At 46.5% G+C, this 27,347-nt stretch overlaps 1 protein-coding gene across 3 annotated transcripts in view; it reads right to left on the bottom strand.

Annotated features, from left to right (window-relative positions):
• The window catches only part of PTPRA (protein tyrosine phosphatase receptor type A), a 109,881-nt gene that overhangs the window by 13,960 nt on the left and 68,574 nt on the right, over positions 1-27,347 (bottom strand). For 2 of the 3 annotated variants that reach the window (XM_033060550.1, XM_033060551.1), the window contains 5 exons: positions 10,557-10,635; positions 9,782-10,147; positions 7,969-7,986; positions 2,139-2,223; positions 885-958 (listed from right to left, as the gene is read on the bottom strand). In XM_033060550.1, the coding sequence (XP_032916441.1) occupies positions 885-958; positions 2,139-2,223; positions 7,969-7,986; positions 9,782-10,147; positions 10,557-10,629 (616 nt within the window). In that variant the 5' untranslated portion in view covers positions 10,630-10,635. Of the gene's footprint in view, positions 1-884; positions 959-2,138; positions 2,224-7,968; positions 7,987-9,781; positions 10,148-10,556; positions 10,636-19,901; positions 20,096-27,347 lie in introns of all 3 variants that reach the window. The other variant, XM_033060552.1, reaches the window with a different exon arrangement.

Below are 27,347 nucleotides of genomic sequence, written 5' to 3'. Positions count from 1 at the left end.
GCTGGAAAGGGGCTCAGCCTGGAGGAAAGGGGGATCAGGGGGGACCTTGTGGCTCTGCACAACTCCCTGACAGGAGGGGACAGCCCCAGGTCGGGCTCTGGGAACAGGGACAGGGACAGGAGGAGGTTTAGATTGGTTATTTGGGAAAATTTCCTTTTGGAAAGGGTTGTCCAACCCTGGCACAGCTGCCCAGGATGAGTCCCCATCCCTGGTGGGATTTAAAAGCTGTGTGGAAAATAAAAAAGGTGCTGAAGAAGCATCTGAAGTGAGTTTAGGAGGAATCCTCACATCTCAGTCAGTGCCTACACATGGATGGAGATGCCCAACTTCAGAACCTCAGTGTCAGCTCTGGCTCACAGCTCAGGGGGAGAAGATTTTAGACATTACACAAGGTTTTAAAATTGCATCTGTGCATGTTTAGGAGGTACAAAAATGCTTTTATAAAGAAAGTAAGTGTATTCTCCTGGAAATGTTAGTTTGGTGTCCAGAGTTAGCATGAAGATCTGAGTTTAAATCATTAACCACAGAGACAATCCTAATCTGAAAGAGCAGAAGAATGTTTAATTACTCCCCAAAGATGTGTTTTTTCCAAAAAAGGTTCTCATTTGAGTCAAGGAAACACTGTGAAAACTCAAGAGGAACGTGAACAGTGATTTTGGAAGTGATCACCCATTTTAACATCAACCACTTGAGGGCAAACATTCCCCCAGTGGAACGAAAGCTGTGAAATAAAAACCTTCACTCTACCAAAATCTGCCAAAACCAATGGAAAACCTGGAACAAAGGAGATCAGCAAACAACAACAACAACAAAACAGGAATGAAAGAATATCTGCCTGCAGAAAGAGCAGGTGGGGGAGCCCAGGGTGGCAGCAGGGGACTCACCTGTGTCGTCTGTCCGGCCGTTGGACAGACGGAAGGAGTTGGAGTGGCTCCCTGCCTGCTTGTATTTCTTGAACCTGCCAAAAATTGGGGTGCAAAAATCAGGAAATATCCACCAGCAAGCCCAGCTCCCCTCCCAGATCAGAGATGTCACACTTCCTCGTGGTTTCATGGATTAGCTGGTGGGTGCAGGAGCTCTGAAATCTCCTGTGAGCACATCTGGAGCAGCTGCAGGAGCCCAGGGGTGCAAACCAGAGCAGCTTCAAGGCTGCTCTTCACAGAGTCTCTGGGCTGATCCAGCACAGAACACAAAGGCCAGGTTGATCTGTCCTGCAGCAAATCCCTGCTCCATGTGCTTTTAACTTGGAGCAGCTGCTCATGATCCCTTTGCCTGAAATTCGGATTTTTGCTGAATCACTGGGCAGTGAACACAAACCCTTTTTTTTTTCAGGGCTGGAAGCCAGGTGGGAAGGACTCAAACTCTGCTGCTGCTGAACTCCTGAGGCAAAACTCTCCTCAGGTTCACTGCTGTGAGGGCAGGCCTGGAGCCAGGAGACAGAGGGAAGTTTTCCACTGCTAAGGAAATTATTTTTCTTTTTTTTTTTAATCACTAAACTGGTGAGTGAATTAAAATGTTTTCTGCAGGTGAATAAAGAAATTCTTAGTTATGCTTTCAGGAGCTGGGAATGCTTCATTTTGAGAAGAAAAAAATGGACCTAAAAAGGCTTTAATTCCAATTACAGCCACTCCTCCATTGTAATTCCAATGACCTAACAAGCTCCTGCCACTCACAGTGAGAGGTGCACAGGGACCATGGAAGGTTTGACACCCAAAGCAGAGTTTGGATGTTGGATCCTGCCTGCTATCAAGATGGGAATCAAGGAATAACAAACTGAAAGGGCTTTGTGGCTGTGTTCAGCCTCCCTGGATTACTCAATCCATCTTTTGCAGCCTCACAAGGAAACTTCACCTCCTTTTCCCACACTGACTTCAGTTCAATCCACCCTGCAGAATGTGACATTCTGAGAGGCAGAACAGGAATTCCCCAAACGAGGAGCAGCTTTGCAGAGAAAGGAACAAGCACCATTCACCAGATAACCCCAAACATCATTTCCATTCACTGTCCTTGCAGGTTTCTTTTCAAAGCACCAGCTGTGTCAGCCTTTAGCTTGGGAGACAAGCACAAAAGGTTCATTCCTGCTCATTCAGGAATTGTGTGTGTCAAACAAGGGAATCCAGCATTGAAGCAGCTCTTACCTCAACATGTACAGAACAATAATAATAAATACTATGACTAGGAGGGAGGACAGGGCCACCATCACAGCTATAATGGGAGTCTCATCTGCAAGAGGAAGAGAGAGGTGTGGTTATGGACATTGGAAACCATCCAGAGCCATCATTTAACAGGGCACAGTGCTACAATTTCTGCTGGAAGAACAATTCTGATGAGGATATTAGGAATGAAAACATAATAAATAATAAATTGTATGAAGTGATGTTGCATTTTTTTCAGTCTGAGAGTGAAAACAGAAAAGGAGGAGAGACACTCCCAGGTCAGATTAAAACTCAGAGCACCTCAATCTTCTCCTCTGTGAAATTGTGACCTTGCAGATGAAAACAGTGATGGAGCCTTAGAGAAGGCTTCCAAATTTAAGTAACAAAACTAAAATCACTGGTGTGTAGTTTGAATAAAAGTAAATAATATCACATGGTGAAAAGTTTAAAATTTGAGCTTTTAAAATATAACAATAAATATAGGACAAAATAAACATTGTTGAGCGTGGTCTTTTTCTTCCTTCTTGTTCCCTCTTATCAATTTTTAGTAGCAATTTTTAGTTAAATAAAAAGTGCCACACTGCAAGTCACAAGTGTTTAGTCATTAAGTCAAAAGTATAAATACTATAAATATTAGCTTTTAATTAAACAGTTAAGCCTTAAAAGACCTTGTAATGAGCAAAATTCAGCTCCAGTTTCTCACTTTCAGCTTGTTAGCTAAATGTGCTATAAAACTCACTATACTATAAATAAAAATTAATAAACAACTAAATCCAAGCAGAAAAATCCATCTCTCATACTTCAATCCTAACTCCAACTAAAAACCAACCAAAAAAGAAAATAAACACCAATATTTAATGCCACTAACATGTGCTTCAAACTCCCCTGGATCCCTGGAAGTGTCCCAGGCCAGGCTGGACAGGGCTTGGAGCCACCTGGGATGGTGACAGGAGTCCCTGCCCATGGCAGGGGGTGGCACTGGATGAGTTTTAAAATCCTTTCCAACCCAACCATTCCATGATCCTGTAATGATGGAATAATCTGGGTTGGAAGTGACCTCCAAGGACCATCCAGTCCCACCCCCTCCTCTTTCCTCCCTGGAAATTCAGAGAGCAGGAGAGCTCAGACACCACCAAGTGGGACCCAATTTTCCTTGCAGAGGCTCCTCAGGGGCAGGAACCTCACAATTCCCTTCCAAAACCACAGATTTTTATTTTTTTTCTTTGAAAAAAGCCATTTCTCTCTCGTGCAGGAGGTCAGTGAATCAGTGGTTGGTGCTGACAAATCACCCAGATGGGTTTGGAAGCCAAGGAGAAGAGCCCTGAAGGGCATTTTTCAGATAAATGTGGATGCCAGCCATGCCAGCTGGGCTTATTTCCATTTTTCATCAGCTCCTCCAGCTGAGGGGCCACCACACTGTGTCCACCCAGCCCCAAGGGGCTGCAGGGCACAACCCCTTTCCCTTTTCTCTTTTCCCACCTTCTGTGCATCCATTTCCCTGCAGATTCCTGCTCCATGTGTCTCATTTCCTTAGGTGGTTTTATTTTGTCCATCTCTGAGCTACCCAAGGGCACTCTGATTATATTTCTGTGTGGTGTGAGGTCTGGGAATGTTATTGATTGTTATATGATTTTTGTGTCATGATTTCAAGGCAATGACCCAGTGTGATAAACAGAAAAATTAAATTATCCTGGTTTTGCATCTTTGTCCTAATGTGGCAGCACCTCCTACAGCCCAAAGGGAATTTACTGGGAATTCTGCCTCCTGCTCACCTCAGCAGGTGATGAGCCTTGGCATTCCCTATCTTGACACTTCCCAAACCACAGACTTGAGAGCACAGCCACATCTCCATGCTGGCTGCAGGAGAGGAAGGAGAGCTGCCCTGCCCAAATCCATGCTGTTAAATCACTCCTGGACCATTTCTTCCTGCCTTGGATGGAGTTAAGCTCAGCCTAACCAGTGCTGAGCTGGGCTGGAGCTGTGGGGCAGCAAGGGCTGGGGATTTGTGAGTGAGGTGGGATTTATGGGCAGGGGTGGCTCTGGAACTGGGGTGTGATTTGAGGGCAGGGAGGACAGTGACAGCAGGATGTGATTTGAGGACAGGGGTGGCTCTGGCACTGGGATGCAGATTTGGGAATGGGTTGACTCTGGCAGTGGGATGTGATTTGAGGGCAGGGGTGACAGTGACAGCAGGATGTAGATTTGAGGACAGAGATAGCTCTGGTAGTGGGATGCAGATTTGAGTTCAGGGTTGACTCTGGCAGTGGGATGTGATTTAAGGACAGGGATGGCTCTGGCACTGAGATGCAGATTTTGAGGGCAGGGGTGACTCTGGTAGCAGGATGCAGATTTGAGGATGGGCTGGCTGTGGCAGTGGGATGCAGATTTGGGGACAGGGCAGTGAAATGTGATTTGAGGACAGGGGTGTCTGTGGCAGTGGGATGCAGATCTGGGGACAGGGCAGTGAGATGTGATTTGAGGACAGGGATGGCTCTGGTAGCAGGGTGGAGATTTGAGGGCAGGAGTGGCTCTGGCAGTGGGATGTGATTTGGGGACAGGGCAGCGGGATGCAGATTTGAGCACAGGGGTGGCTCTGCCAGTGGGATGTGATTTGAGGGCAGGGATGACAGTGACAGCAGGATGCAAATTTGAGGACAGTGGTGGCTCTGGTAGCAGGGTGGAGATTTGGGGACAGGGGTGGCTCTGGCAGTGGGATGCACATTTAGGGACAGGGCAGTGAGATGTGATTTGAGGACAGGGGTGGCTCTGGCACTGGGATGCAGATTTGAGGATGGGCTGGCTGTGGCAGTGGGATGCAGATCTGGGGACAGGGCAGTGGGATGCAGATTTGAGTTCAGGGTTGACTCTGGCAGTGGGATGTGATTTGAGGATAGGGGTGACAGTGACAGCAGGATGCAGATTTGAGGATGGGTTGGCTGTGGCAGTGGAATGCAGATTTAGGGACAGGGCAGTGAGATGTGATTTGAGGACAGGGGTGGCTCTGGCAGCAGGGTGCAGATTTGGGGACAGGGGTTGCTCTGGCAGTGGGATGTGATTTGAGGGCAGAGATGACAGTGACAGCAGGATGCAAATTTGAGGACAGGGGTGGCTCTGGTAGCAGGGTGCAGATTTGGGGACAGGGGTGGCTCTGGCAGTGGGATGCACATTTAGGGACAGGGCAGTGGGATGTGATTTGAGGCCAGGGGTGGCTCTGTCATTGGGATGCAGATTTGAGGACAGGGGTGGCTCTGGTAGTGGGATGTAGATTTGGGGACAGGGCAGTGGGATGTGATTTGAGGACAGGGGTGTCTCTGGCAGTGGGATGTGATTTGAGGGCAGGGGTGACAGTGACAGCAGGATGCAGATTTGAGGATGGGTTTGCTCTGGCAGTGGGATGTGATTTGAGGACAGAGATGGCTCTGTCATTGGGATGCAGATTTGAGGACAGGGATGGCTCTGGCAGTGGGATGTGATTTGAGGGCAGGGGTGACAGTGACAGCAGGATGTGATTTGAGGACAGGGATGGCTCTGGCACTGGGATGTGATTTGAGGATGGGTTTGCTCTGGCAGTGGGATGTGATTTGAGGACAGGGTGGCTCTGGCAGCAGGGTGCAGAGAATTTGGAGCTTTTGGGGTTTTTTTTTGCAGCTGTTCTCTCCACACATCTGGCAGGATGAGGAGTCAGAGCTTTCCCACTGCTAACAGCCCACCCAGCAATGCCCAGGCAGGAAACAAGCTGGAGGGTCCCCAGCTGCTCCCTCCCTGCCCTGCCAGCCCTGCTGAGCTGTGCCAACCCCCACAGCTCCTGTCCTGCTCCAGCCTCAGCTCAGGGCTCCATGCTGGCAATCTGCTGGAAGTTTGGAGCTTTCTGTGCTTTCTGACACTGCTTTTGACCTGAAGCCTTGGAGAAATCCAAATTTGAGTGATAAGAATTAGAATCACTGGTGTGTAGTTAAATAGAAGTGTGTGATGTCACTGCTAAAGAGTTTAGAATTAGGAGTTTTTAGAATATAATAAGTATGGGACAAAATGAAGGTTCTTAGGCATTGTCTCTCTGTTTTCTTCTTCCTGATTTCAAGCAGTAATTTTTGGTTGGATAGTTAGAGCTGCACTGCAAGTCACAGGAGTTTGGTTTTTAAGTCAAAAGTATAAGTATGTATTAATCTAAGTATTAACTTTTAATTGGACTGTTTAACTTTAAAAGACCTTGTCACTAACTGAATTCATCTCCATTTTCTCACTTTTGGCTTAATAGCTAGAAGTGCTGAAGAACTCTCTGTACTTTAAATAAAATTTAATAAACAGCCAAGTCCAAGTGAAAAATCCATCTCCTCTGTATTTTAATCCTGACTCTAAGTAAAAGCAGAAGAAAAATTTAAAAAGCCACTAATAAAGCAGTGAGAGAGCACACAGCAATCCACTTGGAAAAGGGACAAGGACTCAACCTTCTGCTCCCACAGTCCAGGAAGGCATCAGGAGGCTCAAATCTTGTCTGACCCCTCTGAGGAGCCCCAAACCCTCCTGGGGTGCTTGGATCAGGTCCCAGCTGCAGGCAGAGGGGCTCTGCAGATGTTCCCAGAGCTGGGTACACCCATGGCAGAGGGACAGGGCTGAGCAGCCCATCCCTGTCACAGCTGGCAACATCTGCCCACAAAACCAGGCACAGAATGACCTTAAAGATCATCCCAATCCACCCCTGCCATGGCAGGGACACCTCCCACCATCCCAGGCTGCTCCAAGCCCCATCCAAGCTGGCTCTGGGCACTTCCAGGGATCCAGGGGCTGCCCAAAATCTCTGGGCATCCTGTGCCAGGGTCTCACCACCCTCTTTATTCCCAATATCTAATCTAAACCTGTTCCCAGTTTGAAGCCATTTCTCCTTGTACCATCACTCTTGTAAAAAAGTTCCTTATTTAATCTGATTTCCTATTAGCAATATTAATATAAATCTTGTTAGGAAGTCAGATGGATTCCCTCATTTTGTTTTTCCTTTGCTCTCAGGAGCAGGGATGAACAGAGCACAAAATCAGCCCAAAGCCAGGCCAGATCTGAGGGAATTACACTGAGCATTTCTGCCACAATTTCAAACGAGTTCCCTCAAACCTGCATCCCTTTTATTCCCCCAGCTAAATGTGTGCTGTGCTCCCTGGAGCCAGGAACAGACAGGAGCAGAGTTTGCAAAGCTGTAACACCCATCAGAAGCAGGATAAAAACACTCAGAGCTGGGTGACTCCTGCAGGTGGGAGCCAGCCCAGCTCTGCCTGCTCCTGCAGTGTTAAAGCCATGAGTAATTGCAAATATTCTGCTAGAGATGCCAGTTCTCAGAGCTGAGAGATGGAAAAATGTCCCTAAAGTGCTGTTCCCTTACAAGAAATGGATTTGTGTTACTGCTTGCCAACAGAATGGAGGAGAACAATAATTATTCCCATCATCTGCAGGATGGGTTTGGATCAAATCACCTAAGTCACAGTCAATAAAGACAATTCAGCAGAAAAAAAAATTTAAAAAAATAAAAGGAAATTTTCTGAATGGCTTCTTAGCTTTGGTCATGCAGCTCTAGGGACATGCTGACATTCCCAGAGCAGGAACAATTTGTATCTAACAGGACATGTACAAATTGGAACAGGATTGTTTTGCTCTAAAAAGAAAAGCTCAACAGAAATTAAGATATCAGCATGTCACCAGCTCTTCTAAAGAGCTTGAGAGGCTTCATAAAAGCACATTTGGAAGTCCTAAGGAGAGCTCTCTAATAGCAGAATGCTTCTGGAAATGTTTTTACTGAGTAAAGAGTAATGAAATATAACATTCTTACCTCTTCTGTCAGAGTTACCTGCAGAAAAAGAAAACAAAAGTCTCTTAGCAACAAAGGAACAAGACATTTTAGTAAGTCAGGAAGGATCAAAGACCAAGACAGGAACAAATTTAGTAACTCTCATCATCTGCCTGTAAATCTTTCCTTCAAAACACTAGCTATAAAACCAGGATGTTCAGATGAATTTCTGAGTAAGGAGAGAGGAACAAATGCTGATTTTTACCAGCACAACAAGGAGCTGAAGCCAAGCTTTAACATCAATAAACACAACTCACTGTTTAAACCCATAACCAGCAAGTCACTGGTGCAATTCATTAGCACTCAAACACCAAGAGATAACACTGGTGAATAATTTTAGAGAGTGGCTGAGCCAAGAGTTCAATTAAGAGCAGCTGGGCTCAGGGATGGGGGTGAGGAGCATCCAAGGAAAGTCTCGACCTGCTGGGCTGGATGTTTTTGCAGAGGACACCAGAACAGAGCTGAGGCAGGGAAAGCAGAGCCTGGCTGTGAAGAGCTGCAGCACAGGGCTGGGGACAATCCTGGTGGCTTTGGACAAGGAGGAACTGCCCACACAACGTGGGACCTTCTGCCCCAGCCCCCTTCTCCAGCACCACTTAATTCTTCATGGCTAACACCAACATCTCCTGTGAAATCTAATGGCAAGGGCAGCCCTAAAATTGGTTTTGCTCCTTGACAAATCACTTGAGATAAAAAGAAAGCATTAGGTTTGATCATTTGTTCTCTGGGCTGACATCAAGTGAGAAGCCACTTCTGGCCTTGATGGTGCAGTGGCCAACACCAAAACTGGGAACCCAAATCACAGAAAGGCAGGGGAGATACAAAAATGAGAAATTCAGCCCCTCCATGAGCTGACATCATATTACAAAATCCAGGTATTAGCAGCACTTTAGGCTTTTCCCTGCATCTCTCCTGGATGTAAGCTAATTTACACCAAACTTGTGTGTGTGTGTGTCTAAGGCTGAGACTCCTTCACTCTGCAATAAAGGATTTGTGCTGGGAAGGAAGCTGGGTGAGCTCAGCAGTGGCACAACACTACAAAAGCTGGGTTGTGAACTTCCTTCAGCCACATCCCTTCCTATGCTGGCAGCAGAGACAAATTCACTGCAGCTTCACGGGCTGTGGCTTCCCAAGAACCCCAGAGGATGAGGGCACACAAATCTCACTGAGGTGCAGAGAACCCAACAGCCACAGCATCCCTTGGCATTAACTCCACCATTATCTTGTTTCAGGGTTTTTTATTCCACAGCCAGGTTACCCATCCTGTTTGTCCACTAAATCCCAAGGTCTAGCAGGCACTGCCATCCTCCTGTTGCAGCACTCAAACTCAAACCATGGCTGAAGAGCCACAGCTCAGCAAAGATTTCTGCTCACCTCAGCCTCTTTTTGCCTGATTTTTCACTCCTAACCTGGACTGAGCAGCCAAACTGTGTTTTATGGGGTGACTTTCCTGATGAGGAAACAACTCTCTCTCACCTGGGCCATTCAAAGATTGAAGTCACCCAAAGAATGGGGAAAATTGATAATGTAAGGAGAGAATCACAGAATAGTTTGGGTTGGAAGGAAAGATCATCTAATGCACCTGTGGGTATCATTCACTAGATGATCTTGGCCCAACCCTTTGGTCAGATCAATCTCTTCTGATCTTCTTTCAGGGAGTTCTCTTATTTTGTATACACAGAGAATTGACCCCAATGCGTTTTGTTTTTTTTCTCCATTTTGCTCAGCAGAACAAAAGAAGAGCAAAGAAACAAACCAAGAGGCAGGGTGAAGAGGAGGTGGAGGAGGTTCCTACCATTGTGGGAAGCAGAAGAGGTCTCCTGTGTTGTCACCACCATGCTGAAATTCCTCTCTGTGCTCTCTGCCTCCGTGCTGGGGACAGTGGAGCGCGGAGCCGAGGGCGTCACGCTGGGCAGCAGGGATGGGGCTGGAGGCACAGGCACAGTTGTCCCCAGGGTGGAGGAGATGTTGAGGCTGCCAGTGGTGCTGCCAGGGGAGATCCTGGTGGCTGTGGTTGGAGGAGGTTTTGATGCTGTGGTAGGAACAGTCCCTGGAGTGCTGACGTTGAGTCTGTTTGTGTTGGGAGTGGTCCCATCCTTAGGACCTGCCGTAGGAGCTTTGGTGGAGCTCCCAGGGGAGGTGGGCACTGCTGTGGATGGCTCTGAGAAGGGAAAAGCACAGGGGAACCTCTGTGAGATTCTTTTCTGTGATACTGAGGGGTTGACATGCTGAAGATTCGTGTAAGTGCAAGGATAAAACACCCAACAAATCCTGAGTGCAGGACAAGGAATGCTCTGCACAGCAGGTGATACAAATGTCATAAAAATAAACCTGAACAGGTGCTAGGAGCTATTTAAGGGGAGGTACAAACATCAGAGCCCCTGGAGGTGAGGATCAACATCAGGGGTAAAACCTGAGGGTCCCATTTATGAACACCTGAATCTCATCACCCTCTTCCCAACATTTTATGTTACAGTTATGTGGAGGGCAGAAGGAATGAGACACTGAGCACATTCACACCCCTTTGATCCTAAAGATGGGATAACACAGAGATGAGGAGCACAGTTTACCTGCTGTATTGTTGTTAGCACCTACACTTATCAGGCCACTTCCGAGCAACAGGAGAAAGAACCACAAATCCATGTTGACCTGGGGAGGAAAGCACAGAACACTGACTTAAAGCCTCATCCCAAAATAATCCAAGGTGGGGAAATTGCTGTGCATCTTGTGAAGCTCAGAGGGAGGAGTGGAAGTGTGGTTGGAGTCCCTGCAGGTATCTGGATGGGAAGGATTTATGGGTGAGTTCACACAACCCCCAAAGAACACGGAGAAATTCCAGCCTGGTGGAGCAGCAAAAGTGTCCATGGATAAAGCAGGGAATGGGTGAACTGTGGGAGAGCATGAAAAAAATAAGCTGAGCACTAAAACCAAATATCTGGTCTAAAATGAGATTTAGAAATTGTTCATTTAGTGATCTGCAAATGGCTGTACTCTGAGCAAACTCAAAGGCAATACAAGTGAAGACCACAGCAAAGAGCCTTGATCCCAAACCCCCAAAAGTGGAGGCAAGAATGAAGGAGAGGTCAGATCCCCCTGGCTCAGACACCTGAAATGTCACTGGGCAGGGGCAGAACACTCAGCTCCATTCAAACCCTGCTGGATTCCCTGTGTTTGTGGTCAGAACAAACACTCACAAACAATCCAAGGAGATCAGCAAGCTCGGGCTGCACGCCCGTACTGTACGTGCTTCCCAGGAAATGTCCAGCAGAATTACAGGACGATGACATCACTAAAATAAATTTCCCCCAGCCATTTCTAATACAAGATTTTTCATGGTGATTTCTTTTCTCTGGAGACTTCAGAAAGCTCTTGAGAAATGGGTATCATTATCTCCTCCCCAACACCTACAGATGCAGAGGCCCAGAGATGGGAGACGTCATCGTGCTGGCCCAGACAGAGCCCAGAGCTGCCAAGTGGCCAAGGATGGGCCAACACCTCTCCTGTGCTCTGAGCCCAGAGAGGGCCTGGACACAGCTCTGCTCTGCCATGGGCCAGCAGCTGCCACACGACTCCCATCCTTCAGGCTTTTGTCCAGTTGCATCTCCAGGATCTCCCAGGAGAGCGCTGAGATCTCGCTGCCAAGTCAACCCGAGGCGCTGCCAAGAATGGGTTTTATTCCCTCCCCCTCTAATAGATCTTGTGTTGTTTGTGCTTCTTCTATTTATTTAAATCTGCTTCATCTAGACCCATCCCAAACTCTGGGCAGAAGGACAAGGCTGAAGTCATCCACGGGCTGGAAATGGTATCAGCAGCACAAGATCCTCCCGCCCCACCCGGGACTATCCTCCCACCAGCACCACCTACTTACATGTTTTTCCTCCCCTTCCAAAAGAAAACCTGGCAAAAAATCGAGCTTACTCAGTGACCAAAAGGTCAGACAAACCCTGAACCAGAAGGAAACCAAGCTCCAGAGATAAGAGCTTTCCATAGGCTCCATCCACAGCCAGCCCTGCAAGCAGGGCAGGGTTTTCTCCAAGGGTCCCACTGGTGTGAGCAGTCAGCATTCCAGAGGATTTCATCACCAGTTAAAATATCTGTCTGCACGAATTTGAACTGATTCAGTCCTGTCACTGGACCTGCAATGCCTCCCCCAGGCTGTGCTCCAGGTGGGATGTCAGGAAAACCCCACAATCAGTAGTGTGATGGTTTGATGACACGTTCCACTCATGGTGATTAACACACCCCACTCAGTCCGAGATGAGCCTGGTCTACACAGGTTTGGCTTTGGGGAGCAAATCCAATATTTATAAGGAATAAATTCTTCCCTGTGAGGGTGGGGAGGTCCTGGCACAGATTTCCCAGATTTGCTGTGGCTGCCCCTGGATCCCTGGAAGTGTCCAAGGCCAGGCTGGATGGGGCTTGGAGCACCCTGGGATGGTGGAAGGTGTTCCTGTCCATAGTAGGGCTGATGAAAGCACCAAGGTTTTGTCATCACAACCATTTCTCTCACTGGGAGCCCATCACTGCCACAGCAAGGACACAAAGGCAAGGGAAAGGGAAAGACTTGGCTCTTCTGGAAGCACTGCTAGGAAAGAAGTGACCACTTGCTGTGTTTTGATGAATATTTGCACAGAAACACTCCTCACAGAGGTGGATATGGCTCCTTTCTCTTCTCCCACCTCGTTCCTCAAAACAAGAGTTCTCCTCCATTTGGGATCCTGTTAATTTGGGATCCTGTTCATTTGGGATCCCCATTCATTTTGCTTTCTGTTTATTTGGGATCCCATTCACTTGGGATCCACAATCATTTGGGGTTCCCATTCAGTTGTGGTTCTGTTCATTTGTGATCCCACTCATTTGGAATCCCAATCATTTGGCACTCCCATTCATTTAGTATCTCATTAATTTAGGGTCCCTTTTCACATCGGGTCCTCATTCATTTGGGATCCCATTCATTTAGGATCCTCATTCATCTAGCATCCCACTCATCCCATTTCTGCTCCTGTTCTGGGCAAGCTGTGCCAGAGTCTCCCCACATCCTGACCCCATTTTTCGCCTGGTATTAAAGCAGGACACAGAGGGTGGGAGGAAAGCAGGGAAAGCCAGGAATCCCTTCTCTGCTCTCCATTATCGGGAAATAACCCACAAAGGATAAAAGAGCTTGGGCTTATTTCCATAAACTGCCATTGCTACACGGATGAGAGTTACAGGAGATTCCTGGACTGGCTGCAAAGCCCTTTTGGGATGGTGGGATGATCACAGAATCGTTTAGGATGGAAAAGCCCCTTAAGCTCCTTGATGAGGGTCCCTCCTTCGCTGAGCCGGCAGCGCAGCCCCGGTGCTCTGGGATTACATCAGCAGAGAGGGAGCTCTAAACCCCTCTTGATTCTGCATTTAATCAGTTCATTGATCCGTGAGTGGATTGCAGGAGGAGGAAGGGCTTGGCAAGGGGAGATAATGCTGGATTTCCCCAAGCCTTTCCCCGCTGTCTGTGCAGTACCTGAGTTTTTATGGCTTTATTACCGTGACTGCCAGAAGGAATGGGATGCTGGGAGCATCCCAGCTTGCTGTGCACATCATTACCCAAAAATCCAAATCCCTGGAGATGCTCCTGAGACCGGCAATCAGCTGCCAGAGCTGCTTTATCACCTTCAAACCGGATCTGGAGCAGGGAGCAGGCGAAGAGCCCTGCGCCAGCCCAGCTCCCAATTCCCTTAAACACTCCCTATTCCCAAAAGCAGCATCAATAAACACCAGCACTTCGTCCTTCCCACTCCTGAACATGAAAAACCCTCCAGAGCCCGACCCCAAAAAAGCTGGAGAAACCCGAGCCTCCCTTCCCCCTGGGCTCCCTCCCCGCTGCTTTCGGAAACGGAGAGGAAATACTTGTAATGTTATCAACATAAACACAGCCCTTGGCCGGCTGCAACATCCTGCGAGCTCTGCACAAAAACAGCCTGACGTCAGGGCTGGGGCAGGGAGCTGCCTCTGGCACTGCTGAGCCACGGGGCTGGGATGCTCAGAGGCTGAGAGCTTCTTGGTGCAAAGATCGGGGATGGAAACCTCGGTGATTGCCACTGGTGTGCCAAGAAATATTTTATATATATGTATTTTTTTGTATTTCTATCTCTATCTCCATCTCTCTTATCTATATCTATAGTTACATAGCTATCTATCTAGATACAGACATTTAGATTATATATAGATAAATATATTTATATAGCTCTATAGATCTATATATCTATCCATATATCTGTATCTATCTATAGATCTATATCTATAGATAGATACATATATATACAACAACAACAAAAATAATAATATCTATGGGCACACCAGTGGCAATTATTGAGCTATATCTATATATCTATATATCTATATATCTATGTATCTATCTATATATCTATATCTATATCTCTCTCTCTATATTTTTATATATATAGATATAAATACAGATATAGATATATATACAAAAATACATATATATATATATAAAAAATATTTATGGGCACACCAGTGGCAATTATCGAGGTTTATCTATCTATCTATAGATTGTATATATATATAATAGATATACAAAAATACACATATATATAATATTTATGGGCACACCAGTGGCAATTATCGAGGTTTATCTATCTATCAATTGTGTATATATATATATAATATATATACAAAAATACATATATATATATAATATTTATGGGCACACCAGTGGCAATTACCAAGTATCTCTATATAGATATATAGATAGATACAGATATAAATACAGCCATATATACAAAAAATGCATATATATATATATTAAAAATATATTTATGGACACATCAGTGGCAATTATTGAGGTCATCTCTCTCTATATAGATATATAGATAGATATAAATATAGATATATATAGATATACACACAAAAAATACATATATATATAATATTTATGGGCACACCAGTGGCAATTATCGAGGTTTATCTATCTATAGATTGTATATATACATATATATAATATATATACAAAAAATACATATATATATAATATTTATGGGCACACCAGTGGCAATTACTGAGGTTTATCTCTATAGAAATATAGATAATATATAGCTATAGATATTAAAAAATACACATACATATATATAATGTTTATGGGCACAGTAGTGACAATTATTGAGGTTTATCTCTCTATATAGATATATAGACATATAGATATATAGATTATATATAGATATAAATATAGATATATATACAAAAACTACATATATATAATATTTATGGGCACAGCAGTGGCAATTATTGAGGTTTATCTATATATAGATATATAGATTATATAGATACAAAAAGTACACATATATATATAATAAAATAATATATATAATATATATATAATATTTTTGGGCACACCAGTCCAATAATCGAGGTTTATCTCTCTCTCTATATATACATAGATAGATATAAATATAGATATATTTACATAAAATGCATATATATATATAATATTTATGGGCACACCAGTGGCAATTATTGAGATTTATCTCTCTCTCTACAGATATATAAATAGATATAAATATAGATATAGCTATATATCAATAAATAATACACACACACATATAATATTTATAGGCACACCAGTGGCAATTATCAAGATTTATCTATATATAATATAGATATATAGATTATATAGATATAGACACAAAAAAAACATATATATATAATATTTATGGGCACACCAGTGGCAATTATCAAGGTTTATCTATATATCATATATATATAAATATAGATTATATAGATAGATAGTGTGTGTGCACTAAATTCTTCCACAAACTGCTTGGGATGTTCCCTGTAGGAAAGGTTGGATTTTAAGCTGCAGGATGAATGTTTTAAAAGAAGCAGATCTTGTCAAGATGATTGATGCCAGAGGGGAACAAAAAAAAAAAAAAAAAAGGAAATAATCTCTTTATAAAGTATTAAGTGGCTCCAAAATGCCTGTGCTGGTGCTCCAGGGGGTCAGGCTGCAGGATCACCCCACAGCGCTTCCAGAATGCAAAGAATCAGAGTTTATTGCTGCAGAAAGTGCCCAGAGCCAGCCTGGATACAGGCAGCCACTATCAAAGGCAGCATTTACCCCCACCTCTGACATTCCTAATTCCTGGAAAATGAGGCAATCTTTTTCTGTGTGCACTGAGGAGACACAACCTGAATTCTAACCAGCTTTGCCAGGACCCCAGAAATCCCTGCTGCCATCAGGAGGATGCTGAAAGGCAGTGGCTCAACAGAGAAAAATAAAAATAATGTTCAGTTCTCCCTTTTTATTTGTTGTGTAGAGCTGGGAGCAAGGTTGGCTCTTTGAAGCAGCTCACAGTAGGGTGAGAACAAACAAGAGCATAAGGAAAGGGGAACAAGGTCATTTTTTAAAATTCTTTTTGGTGGCAGCAAGCCATCAGCATGGCTCAGCCACCCTGGAAAACAAACCTGCCCCTGCCTCTCCCCCTTCCTGCTCCTTTAAAATCCTGTTTGAGGATTTGCAGCCTCTCACTGGAGCTGTGATCCACAGCAGAGCAGTTTGTCTGACAGCAGGGCAACTCCATCGTAACCCAAACCTCTCAATGAGATGCAAAGGATGCAAAAACACACATGGAACACCAGGGCTGAGGCGGGCTGGCCATCACAGGGAGAGAAGAATTGAATTTAGGGAGGAAAAAGGGTTTTGTTGCACTAAAATGCAGTGACTAATTCCTTGCATGTGTCTCCCAAGCTGAAGCAAGGCCTTTGATGTGTCACACTGAACATTATCCCCCACCCTCTGCTGCTCCACTCTTCACCAGAAAAGATGAATCACAGCAGCCATTCACCCTTTCTGAAAATCCATGTAGTTTTCTTTTTTTTTTTCCTTCTTTTAAATAAACATGCACTTTCCACAGGAGTGACAGCCCCTGTATGGAGCAGGGCAGGAGGAGGAGGATGAGCCTGTGGGAAGGGGCTGGAGCTTGGCTTTCTCCACCTGCTCAACCTTCCACAAATCAGGATTTGCTCATGGAATGGTTTGGAAGGCACCTTAAAAACCATCCTGCTCCAACCTGCTGCCATGGGCAGGGACACCTTCCACTATCCCAGGGTGCTCCAAGCCCCATCCAGCCTGGCCTTGGACACTCCCAGGGATCCAGGGGCAGCCACAGCTTCTCTGGGCACCCTGGCCAGGTCATTAACAACCTCACATTAATGAATTTCTCCACCTAATTCTGCTTTCTGGCAGTGTGAAGCCATTTCACCCTGTCCCATCACTCCAGCCCTTGTCCTCAGTCCCTCTCCAGCTCTCCTGGAGCCCCTTTTGGCACTGGAAAGGTTTTGAAGGTCTCCCTGGAATTTTCTCTTCCCCAGCTCTCCCATCTGTCTCCAGAGCAGGAGTTCCAGTTCTTGGCACATTTTCATGTCCTTCAGTTCAACAGGTGAACACAGACTCATCTTTCAAACAGTATCACCACGATATCTGCAAGGAGGGAACCCAACTCTATTCCCACCTGGATTTCTGGGCACCTAGAAATACCTGTCCCTGTTAGAATAATGTTAAAATCTGCTGGTCTGAAGCAGGATCAGTCTTTCCTGTGGATATGAACTTGAGTGAGATGTTAACTCACCCCATGGTGATCCTCTCTCAATCCCACAAGGTGTTCACCAGCCCTTGGAAGGAGATTCCCCAAAGAGGTGCAGGGAGGGGATGCTGCTGGGTCCAGTTGTGCCTCCCCAGGACAAGAGGGACATGGACAGACTGGGGAGAGCCCAGTGAGGGCACTGGAACATCTCTGCAGAGCTGGCACTGCTCAGCCTGGAGAAGAGAAGGCTCCAGGGGTCTCATCCCTGTCCATCAGCACTGCAGGGAGGGTGCAGAGAGCACAGAGCCAGGAACAGGACACACACTGAGCACAGGAGGGTCCCTCTGAACATCCCTTTGGGGGCTGGGGGTCACCAGGTGCTGACACAGGGATGTTGTGGATTCTCCTTCCTTGGAAATACCCAAACTTTGCACACTGTCCTGTGCAACTGGATCTGGCAGCTCTGCAGGAGGACCAGATGACTTCCAGAGGTTCCTTCCCAAATCAATCACTGGGATTCTGTAACTGCCTGCCCTGCAAACGGCTCAAAAAGCAAAGCTGATGGGATTGAAGCTCACAGTGGAGTGAGAAAGCACCCAGCACTGAGCAGGAGATCCCTACACTGTGCAGGATGTTGGAAGGGATCCACAAGGATCACCAAATCCAACTCCTGATCCTGAACAGGACAACCCCAAAAATCACAACATGTGCCTGACAGCATTGTCCAAACACTTCTGGAACTGAAAAATAAACTGGTGAGGTTTTCAGAAAAAAAAAACCAAAAACAAACAACCAAAATAAAACCAAACAGAAAACAACAATTAATATGGGTGTTTTTGGGACATGAAACAGTTCAACTTCCTACAAAGATGCAGAAATGGTGACAGTGGGTACCAGTCACTGAATCAGGAATGGTCTGGGTTGGAAGGGACTCTAAGGATCATCCAGTTCCAACCCCACAATTAATCCCCTGTAACTGGCACATCAGACCTTACTCTTCTGTAATATCTTGCTTTTAGGAAATAATTCTGTCCCTGCATGTTTAAAAACAAGCAAACACCAGCAAAGAGCTTACAGATCTGATGGTGCCATGCTAAAAATATGGAAGTAAAAGGCAGAGGATGAGGCTACATCCCTGGGTGAAGCCAGGAGCAGAACTGTGGCACATCTAAGACCAAAATCCTGGAAGATCCTTGTCCGTGGAAGGGCAGCCCTGCCACAGCCACCGCCTGGAAACCGCCCCAGGTGCCTGGGAGGGGAAGAACTACAAATACAAATTATTTTTCCCTAATAATAATTTTCCTAATAACTCTCATAATTAGGACAGGTTTAATTCACCCTCAGCCACTGTTTTCTCCTGGTGCCTCAGAGGTGTGATCATGGGAGCATGTGCCTGTTGCTGCTGTAGAATTAAACTGGGATGGCTTGGGGAACAAATTATGGAAAAGAACAGAGGGGATGAAAATCTTGCTGGGGCTGTAGCAATGGAGAAGGACCAGATGGAGAGGGTTTCCTAAAGGACAGAGCATCAAGAGAGCCAAGAGAAGTTTTGAGGAGGAGAGCAGAGAGCTTGAGGGAGCTGTCAGGGCAGGGAGAAGGAAGGTGAAGAACCAAGTCCAAGCTTTGAGCAGGACAGAGATGCTGGGATGGAACTGGGGAAAGCAACACCTGTGCTGCCAGGGGAAGAGGCAGGTGAGACCTCCTCTAGGATGATTAATCTGCCAAAGAAACGCCCTCAGAGCTTGTCAAACCCCCTGGCTAGCACAAGACCACGCTCCTGGTGTGCTTCCCCCATGGGATCAGCGCTGCAGCCGCAACACGGCACCGGGAGAGGCACGGCATGGCTCAACTCATTATTCAAAACCATTCATTAATAATCAAAACAAAGCAAAAATCAAGGCACACAGGAGCATATTTCCTTAAATATCCCTTTTAGGGTGTCCCAGGTGTGTACAAAGGAAACATTTAGTGAGAAGGACTTGATGGAGGAGTCAGGATGAAGGATGGCCATTATTCAGCATGACAACATCCCTACCTAGCAAAATGCCTTTCGGAGAGAACGGTGCGTGGGGAGGAGAAAAGAGGATTAAAATAAAAAGAAAACACAAAAAAAAGATAAAAAAAAAAGAAAAAAAAAAGGAAAGAAAGCCCAAGATTTGGGCTCAGGACAGGGATGAAGTCACAGCTCCAAGACTGAGCTCAGAGCATCCCACTTCAAACAAAGCTGTCGGAGGGGGATCACTCGCACGACCGCCTTCGACTCTCACTGCAGAGGCTCAGCCCCGACTCAAACGCGTGCGTTCGCTCATGCAGCTCAATCTCCGTGCTCGTGCTTACCCTGGAATCCACCCTGGCCACCTGTAGGTGCAGGGAGCAGCCAGCCTGTCCCACGGAGTAGCCCCTGGGCTACCAAAGTGCAGCGGAGCCCCAGCGATCCCCGCTGGTACCTGCGGTGATTCTGCACCGCTGCTCCGTTCAGCCCTGTTGCCACAGTAACACTTGTGGTGTAGCCGAGATCACTGATTATGAAACTAGGGAGGGAAAAAAAAATTAAAAAAAAAAAATTAAAAAAAAAAAAAAAAAAAAATCAGAGGTTGCTAATTAGGATATACTCCAGTTCTCCAAAAGCTCCATATTAATGACATTACGGTTGTGAGCGCAGGGAAAACAGGCGCCAGGGAGAATCACCTCGGTCAGCACACTCTGCTTTTTTCTTTTTTTTTTTTTTTTTGGGTCTTTTTTTATAGCCAGGTCTTAAAAATTCAGCCTTTAAATTCCCTGTAAGATCGACTTGTTTTCCTCCTCTTTGAACAAACGTGCAAGACTCGGTGGAACAGTCTTTACTCTTTACATATATTTGCATGTATTAGACTGGGGAAAAAAAACAACAAAAAAAAAAAGGGTTGAGGATGAGGTACAAATGGTGACAGCATCCCCTGCATCTCTCATTCACTGTGTTCCTCTGCTTTCCAGATAAACCAAAAATCATGATTTCACCAGTGGCTGTGAGGGTTTATAAACAAAAACGAGGGGAACTGGATTTCCAAGCGTTTTCCTCCCTGACTCCTGTGAGTGCCAAAAGCATTGTGAGGCACGTCTTCTGCTGAAGGCTTCAAGCTGAAAAGTCTGACTGGAGCACTTGTGCTGCCAGACACAACTGTTTTTCAGCACAATCCACAAATAAGACATGGGAGCGCGTTTGCAGGTGAAGGGAAAATTGCCTGACAGGTATTTCTGGAGCTGCAAGCCCAGAGAGATGCTGCCTGAAAAAGTCAGCTGTGGTTTGCCCATTTTCTCAGATGAACCAATCTAGTGAGTGGCTGAAATGGTGCTGAACATGTGAGGCCAGGGAAAAGTGAGCTCATGGATTTTTAGACAGTTTTTAAGAGCTTCTTATCCTGGAAGTGTCCAAAACCAAACTGGACAGGGCTTGGAGCAACCTGGGCTTAGTGAGAGTGTCCCTGCCCATGGAACAAGAAGGTCCTGTCCAACCTTCCAAGGATGAGGCAGCCACAGCTTCTCTGGGCAACCTGTAATTGTAATAAATATGTTCCTTACATCCAGAACCTGGAGAACAACTGGGGACCCACCCAGTTTTGAGGCAGGAAAATAAGTGAGATTAATTTAAAGCCTTAAACGCACAGAGTCCCCCACTCACAACTGCACAAAGTAATTTCTTCTCCCACTCATCATCAGCAATACTGAGGAAGTGTTAGATGGAGTGTTAATTACCTATAAATGTGATTTATTAGCTGGGAACAATACAAGACACCCACCAACCACCACATACAACAACAGGCCAAGCACCAGGGCACCCAGTGCTGGGCAGACTGGGATTGGCACATTGCAGATAACAAATTAATAAAACCAGTGGGATTCAGCTGCATTTGATGGTTTAGTTGGAGGCATTATTTCCAACCTTTTAATAGGCTTATTTACAGGAATTAGTCCTTTAATGCTGTGTGCTCGTGTATCCAGTGCAGAATGAGCTGGCTGGATGTGACCACAGAGAGAACATCTGCTTTTGTGAGCATTTAGGGAAATTATTGCCAATTACATGGATGGCAGGTGAGGGAGGGAGGATCTGCCAGGAGGGATGAGGAGCCTTGCTGGAAGCTGATGTGAGCAGGAAGTGCTCTTGGGACATAAATATCTCAGCAAACAGGAGCTGTTGCTCAGAGTGCCACCAAAATACCCTCAGCAAGGAAAGGATTTCCAAGCCCCCAGAGTTTAGGGGTGATCCCTGTTGTCATTCACACTATCAGCATTTTGAGCAGGTCAGCCTCCCAAATATTTCTTCTTATGCTCCTGAAAAATGACCACACCCTGCTTGTCTCCAATAGCTCTATTTCCACCTATTTTTTTTTTAATCTGTTTTCTATCAATTTTTCTAATCTGCCTTTTCTTCCCCCTTCCATCTTCCATGCCCTTATTTAAAACAAAGCCCTGCTGTAGGCACAGACCACAGAGCTAAACAAGGCTGGGTACCTTCCATCATTGCTCCTGCTGTAAACACATCATGTAAAAATGTATTTATGGGTGTGATCAGAAGGTCAAGGGAGGGGATTCTGCCTCCAGTGTTGTTTCCAGCTCTGGGATCCCCAATATCAGGAGGGTGTGGAGCTGCTGGAACAAAAACAGAGGAGTCCAGGAGATTCTGCAGGCTGGGAGAGCTGGGGGTGCTCACCTGGAGAAGGGAAGGCTCCAGGGAGAGCTCAGAGACCTTCCAGAGCCTGGAGGGGCTCCAGGAGAGCTGGAGAGGGACTGGGGACAAGGGATGGAGGGACAGGACACAGGGAATGGCTTCACTGCCAGAGGGCAGGGCTGGATGGGATATTGGGGAGGAATTGTTCCCTGGGAGGGTGGGGAGGAGTTGGGATAGAATTCCCAGATTTGCTGTGGCTGCCCCTGGATCCCTGGAATTGTCCAAGGCCAGGCTGGACAGGGCTTGGAGCACCCTGGGACAGTGAAAGGTGTCCCTGTCCATGGCAGGGGGATGGAACTGGATGATCTCTAAGCTTCCCTCCAACCCAAACCATCCTGTGATTCTGAGATTTATGTATCCATAAACCTATTATAAACATAATATAATATAGCTGCTACAAATTGTATATAGATTTTGCTATAAACCTCCCATAAACCCAATATCAGTGCAATAAACATATTTCCTGCTGACTCAAGATTGTAAGAACCAGCCCTAAACACCATGGTGGGTACAAGCCCCTGCTGACACCAACACAAAAAAATTCTGAAAAATATAGAATTAAAATGCAGCTTCTTATCTTTGAAGTGATTAACCAACATCCTGGGACGACTGACTTTTAGCCCTCCCATGTTATTCACAATTCCTCCTCTATTTTCATCTTCCCAACAAAAGGCTGAACTCAACTGTATTATTGTCAGGCAGGGCTTTTATCTCCAGCCTTCGGAGCGGTCAAGGCATGGCACAGAACAATGCCTCTCACAGGAGAACAAACACAATCTGAACAAAAATACCCTGTTGCTAAGGTCTGGACCAGCCTTCTTTTGGGCACAGCTGGGTAGCTGGGAATTCCAGAGCACCCTTATGTATTAAAAAAAAAAAAAGGAGAATTAGGATTTGGAGAGGGAAAGCAACCTGTTGTGTTCTTCCCTCCAGGATGGCATTTAAAATAAGAGTATCACATAAAAGCAAAGCTCATGGTGCTGGAGTTGGAGGAGCAAGCCCAGAGGTCCATGGAGATGTTGGCCCACACAGCCACAGTGCAGATGTTGGGGAGGTCCAGGACCTCTCTAGGAAAGCCCCAGCTCAAACCACAACGATTTTCTCTCGTGAAATCCACCCCAAAATCAACCACAGAGCAGCTGAGTGTGGTTTCCACATCCTCAGCCAAGAGAGCAGCACCTGCTTCTGCTTTTGGGGCTTGCTAGAGAAATGTTCCTCCCCAGCAAGGAACTGGGTCTGGCTGTGGTGCCTCCCCAATAAACACATGGGTTTCCATCAGCAGGGTGGCTCTGGGCTCAGGAGGGACCCCAAGGGCAGGAAAAGCACAATTAACAGCCCTGGCAGGGTGCTGCAGGCTGGGATGGTGGGAGAGGGGACAGCAGAGCCATGGTGGTCCCAAGAGGCCACCAAGCCTCCATGGCCAGCCCATCTTCCTCCCCTCTAGATGGAGCTGCAGGAGAAGCCTGAGGTCCCTCCCTGAAGGGAAGGTGAGTGCACCCCATCATCTCCTGGAACAGAATCATGGAATTGTGGAATGATTTGGGTTGGAAGGGTCCTTAGAGCCCATCCAGTCCCACCCCTGCCATGGGCAGGGACATTTCCATTATCCCTGGGTGCTCCAAGTCCCATCCAACCTGGCCTTGGGCAATTCCAGGGATCCAGGAGCAGCCACAGCAAATCTGGGAATTCTGTGCCAGGGCTCAGCACCCTCCCAGGGAAGGATTTCTTCTCAATATCCAGCCTGGCCCTTTGTAGCTTTGCAGCCATTCCCCTCTGTCCTGTCACCTGCAGCTCAGTGCCAGAAAAGAGAACAAATTCTTGAGCCAGGAGCAAAGAATTGAGAACAAATATCAGAGAACAAATTTCATGAAAGCCAGCAAATTACCAGTTTAAACCAGTAAACGCTCATCACAGCAAATCAGAAAATACAGAGCCCCCCAGAATAAAGCTCCCACCCTCTGGTGAGGCAATTCTGTGCTGAAAACCTGGGAGAGCTGCTGTGCTCAGGGGCACCACAGCTGCCAGAAGGAGCAGCTCCTCTGAAGTGTTTGAAAATTGGATTTGCACTGGGGCCACAAATATTTTTTGGACACAGGTAGGTAGGGGTGAAAAGATGAATTTGGCCATTTCATGTGCAAAACAAAATGCAGAGAGGGAATTTCAAGTTTCCTTGATGACAGCAGAGTCTGGATGCATATGAAAGAGACAACAGAGCCAAGGTAATGCTGGAAATCAGTTTTTTGTGACCCATTTTGCTTTGTTTTCCAATAAACAAAGTCTCCCTGAGCAGCCATTAAACATCACCATTTGTCACTTAGATTTTAGTGATATGAAAACAAACATTAAAAGGCTATGACAGAGCTCAAATCCCCCTGCATTAGGCACCTAAACCAAACAAAATTATGCTGAATAAATTCATTTCAATCCCATCCAGAAGGACACTCAGATTCAATCATTCCAACAGCACCAGAGACATCCCCATCCTTCAAAGTCCTTGCTGTTCCTTTCAGAAGGCTTTGAAAAGCTGCTTTCCTACAAAAACACCCATTCCCATCACACCCTGGATAGGAACATAATGCACAGAGGGCTCCTCAGTGCTGCTGTTAAATAAGAGACCCCCCAAACCAGGCATTAAGTGGTACAGGAGCTCCCACACAACAGAGAGGCTTTCTGTGCCTGCAGGGACACAACACCCAGCCTGTGACTCCTCACCAGGGCTCAGCCTGACAAACTCTGCTCATTTTAACAGAGTCATGCCATGCTTTGGGCTGCAAGGGACTCCAAGATCATTCAGTGACATGGACAGGGACACCTTGCACTAGACCAAGCTGTTCCAATCTGGTTTTAACAGTGCCAGGGATGGGGCAGCCACAGCTTCTCTGAGCCAGCACCTCCCCACCCTCCCAGGGAAGGATTTATTCCCAAAATCCCATCCAGCCCTGCCCTCTGGCAGTGAAGCCATTCCCTGTGTCCTGTCCCTCCATCCCTTGTCCCCAGTCCCTCTCCAGCTCTCCTGGAGCCCCTTCAGGCTCTGGAAGGTCTCTGAGCTCTCCCTGGAGCTCTCCCAGCCTGGCTCCAGCCCTTGGAGCATCTCCTGGACTCCTCTGGATTTGTTCCAGCAGCTCCACATTTTTCCTGTACTGAGGATCCCAGAGCTGGACACGGCACTGGAGGTGGAGCAGAGATCAGAATCCCCTCCCTGGACCTGCTGGCCACCCCTCTTTGCACACAGCCCAGGGCACAATTCTATTTCTGGGCTGTGAGCTGGCTCCTTTCTCATCCCCCAGCACCCCCAAATCCTTGTGGGCAGGGCTGCTCTCAATCCATTCATCCCCCAGGGTGTTCTGATCCTGGGAATGCCCAACCCAGGCACACAGGACCTTACACTTTAACCTCATGAGGATCACAGAGCCCCTCCTGCCCACCTGCCAGGGTCCCTCCATGGCATCCTGTCCCCAGGTGTGTCACCTGCACCTCTCAGCTTGGTGCCACCACTTGTGACTCCACTCCAAGCACCCTGAGGCCATCCTGGCTCAAACCCTCCTTGTCACCCTTAGCCCAAACCAATTCCAGCCCCATCCTTCAGTGACACACATCTATCTCCAAGCTATGCCCTGTCCCAAATCATCCTTTCCTGGATGATTATCTGTGGGATTGGTTCCTCCTAAATGGGTGATGTAGGACCCCAATCCAGCAGTGGGGAAAGACCTCCTGAAATCCTTCCACAACCAAATGCAGGGATGTTCCAGTGAGGAGGCAGAAAAGGAGATGTCATTTTTGGGAGGTGTAAAAGGCTTAAAACCAAAATCCTACAGATGGAAAAGGGACAGCATCTAACACACAGACAAAGCAGTAGGGATGTTGTGAGCAGTCAGTTCATTCAGGGTAATTTCTGGACACAGCAGTGTTGGGTTAATGGTTGGACTCAATGATCTGAGAGGTCTTTTCCAACCTAAATGAGTCTGAGATTCTATTTCTACCTTAATAGCACCCTCATGTTAGGGCACTGTTCTCAAAGGAACCATCTCCATATAATTTCAGAGATCTAGATGTGATTTCCAGAAGTGATTTAACTTAAACATGAACCAACCAGCCTCTACTCCTCTGTGGAGTATTTCCTCTGCTCCTCTCCCCCACAGCTTTACAGGCACCCTATGGGCTCTGGGTGTGATCTGTCTGCTTTTAAAACCCAAGATGCCATGGGATCTCTTTCTATCCTCTGTACATCCCTGATGCTCCAATGTACAAATCTTGCCCAATGATACATCTGGATGCTGACTGCTCCCCACCTCCCACTCTGGAAGCTGTAGGAAAGGCAGACCTGAGTCTTTGGAAAACATCTTCACCCTCAGTTCATGAATTATCCCATGAGCAGTGCAAGAATGGGATTAACTTTGCTGAAGGAAATCCCTGTATCTCCACCACCACTTTGCAAAGGATGGCAACAAAGACAAAGGATTCCTGAGTGGAATTCTGACCCCCACCAGCTCCAAAGCAGAGAAGATGACAGGCTCAGCCTCTAAAGCACATTTGGCATCATTGGAAAAGACTGGAAAGGGAGAGCACAGGGAAAACTTGCTGTCTCCAGGAGGTCCTTCCTGCACCAGGAGGGCATTTCAGGTGTGGGATACTCTTAAACCACCTGGAGGAACCAGTGATTCATGGCTGAGATGCTGAGACAGTTGTTAAGAGCCAAGGAAGGAACATCAGCAGTGGGGTGACTTTTAAATCCCTGCTGGTGTGGACTGGAATTAAAATTCATGAGTTTGAAATGAATGGTCACCCATCCCAACTCACACCCCAACACATCTCTGGCTGTGACATTAATGTAGAGACACAATCAATCCAACACCATCTATTTGGGGACAGAGATAAGACCCCCAAAACCACCTGACAATACCATGGGTTGGTTTTTATCCCCACCACTGGTTCTCAAAGAGGACACTTTGAGGGGCAGGAGAAGCTGTAACACATCTCTGAAAGCTGCTTCAGCACAAAGCAAAAGACCTGGAGGGAAGGGAAGGAGTTTCAGGTGATTTGGTTGAAGGATGCAGCTGTTGCTGAGCAGCTTTAACTCC

This window comes from Catharus ustulatus, chromosome 5 (assembly GCF_009819885.2).
Source record: "Catharus ustulatus isolate bCatUst1 chromosome 5, bCatUst1.pri.v2, whole genome shotgun sequence".
In the NCBI taxonomy this organism is placed as follows: domain Eukaryota; kingdom Metazoa; phylum Chordata; class Aves; order Passeriformes; family Turdidae; genus Catharus; species Catharus ustulatus.
Note: the sequence above shows the minus strand (reverse complement) of the source record. Positions and strands in the feature narration are given on the sequence as shown.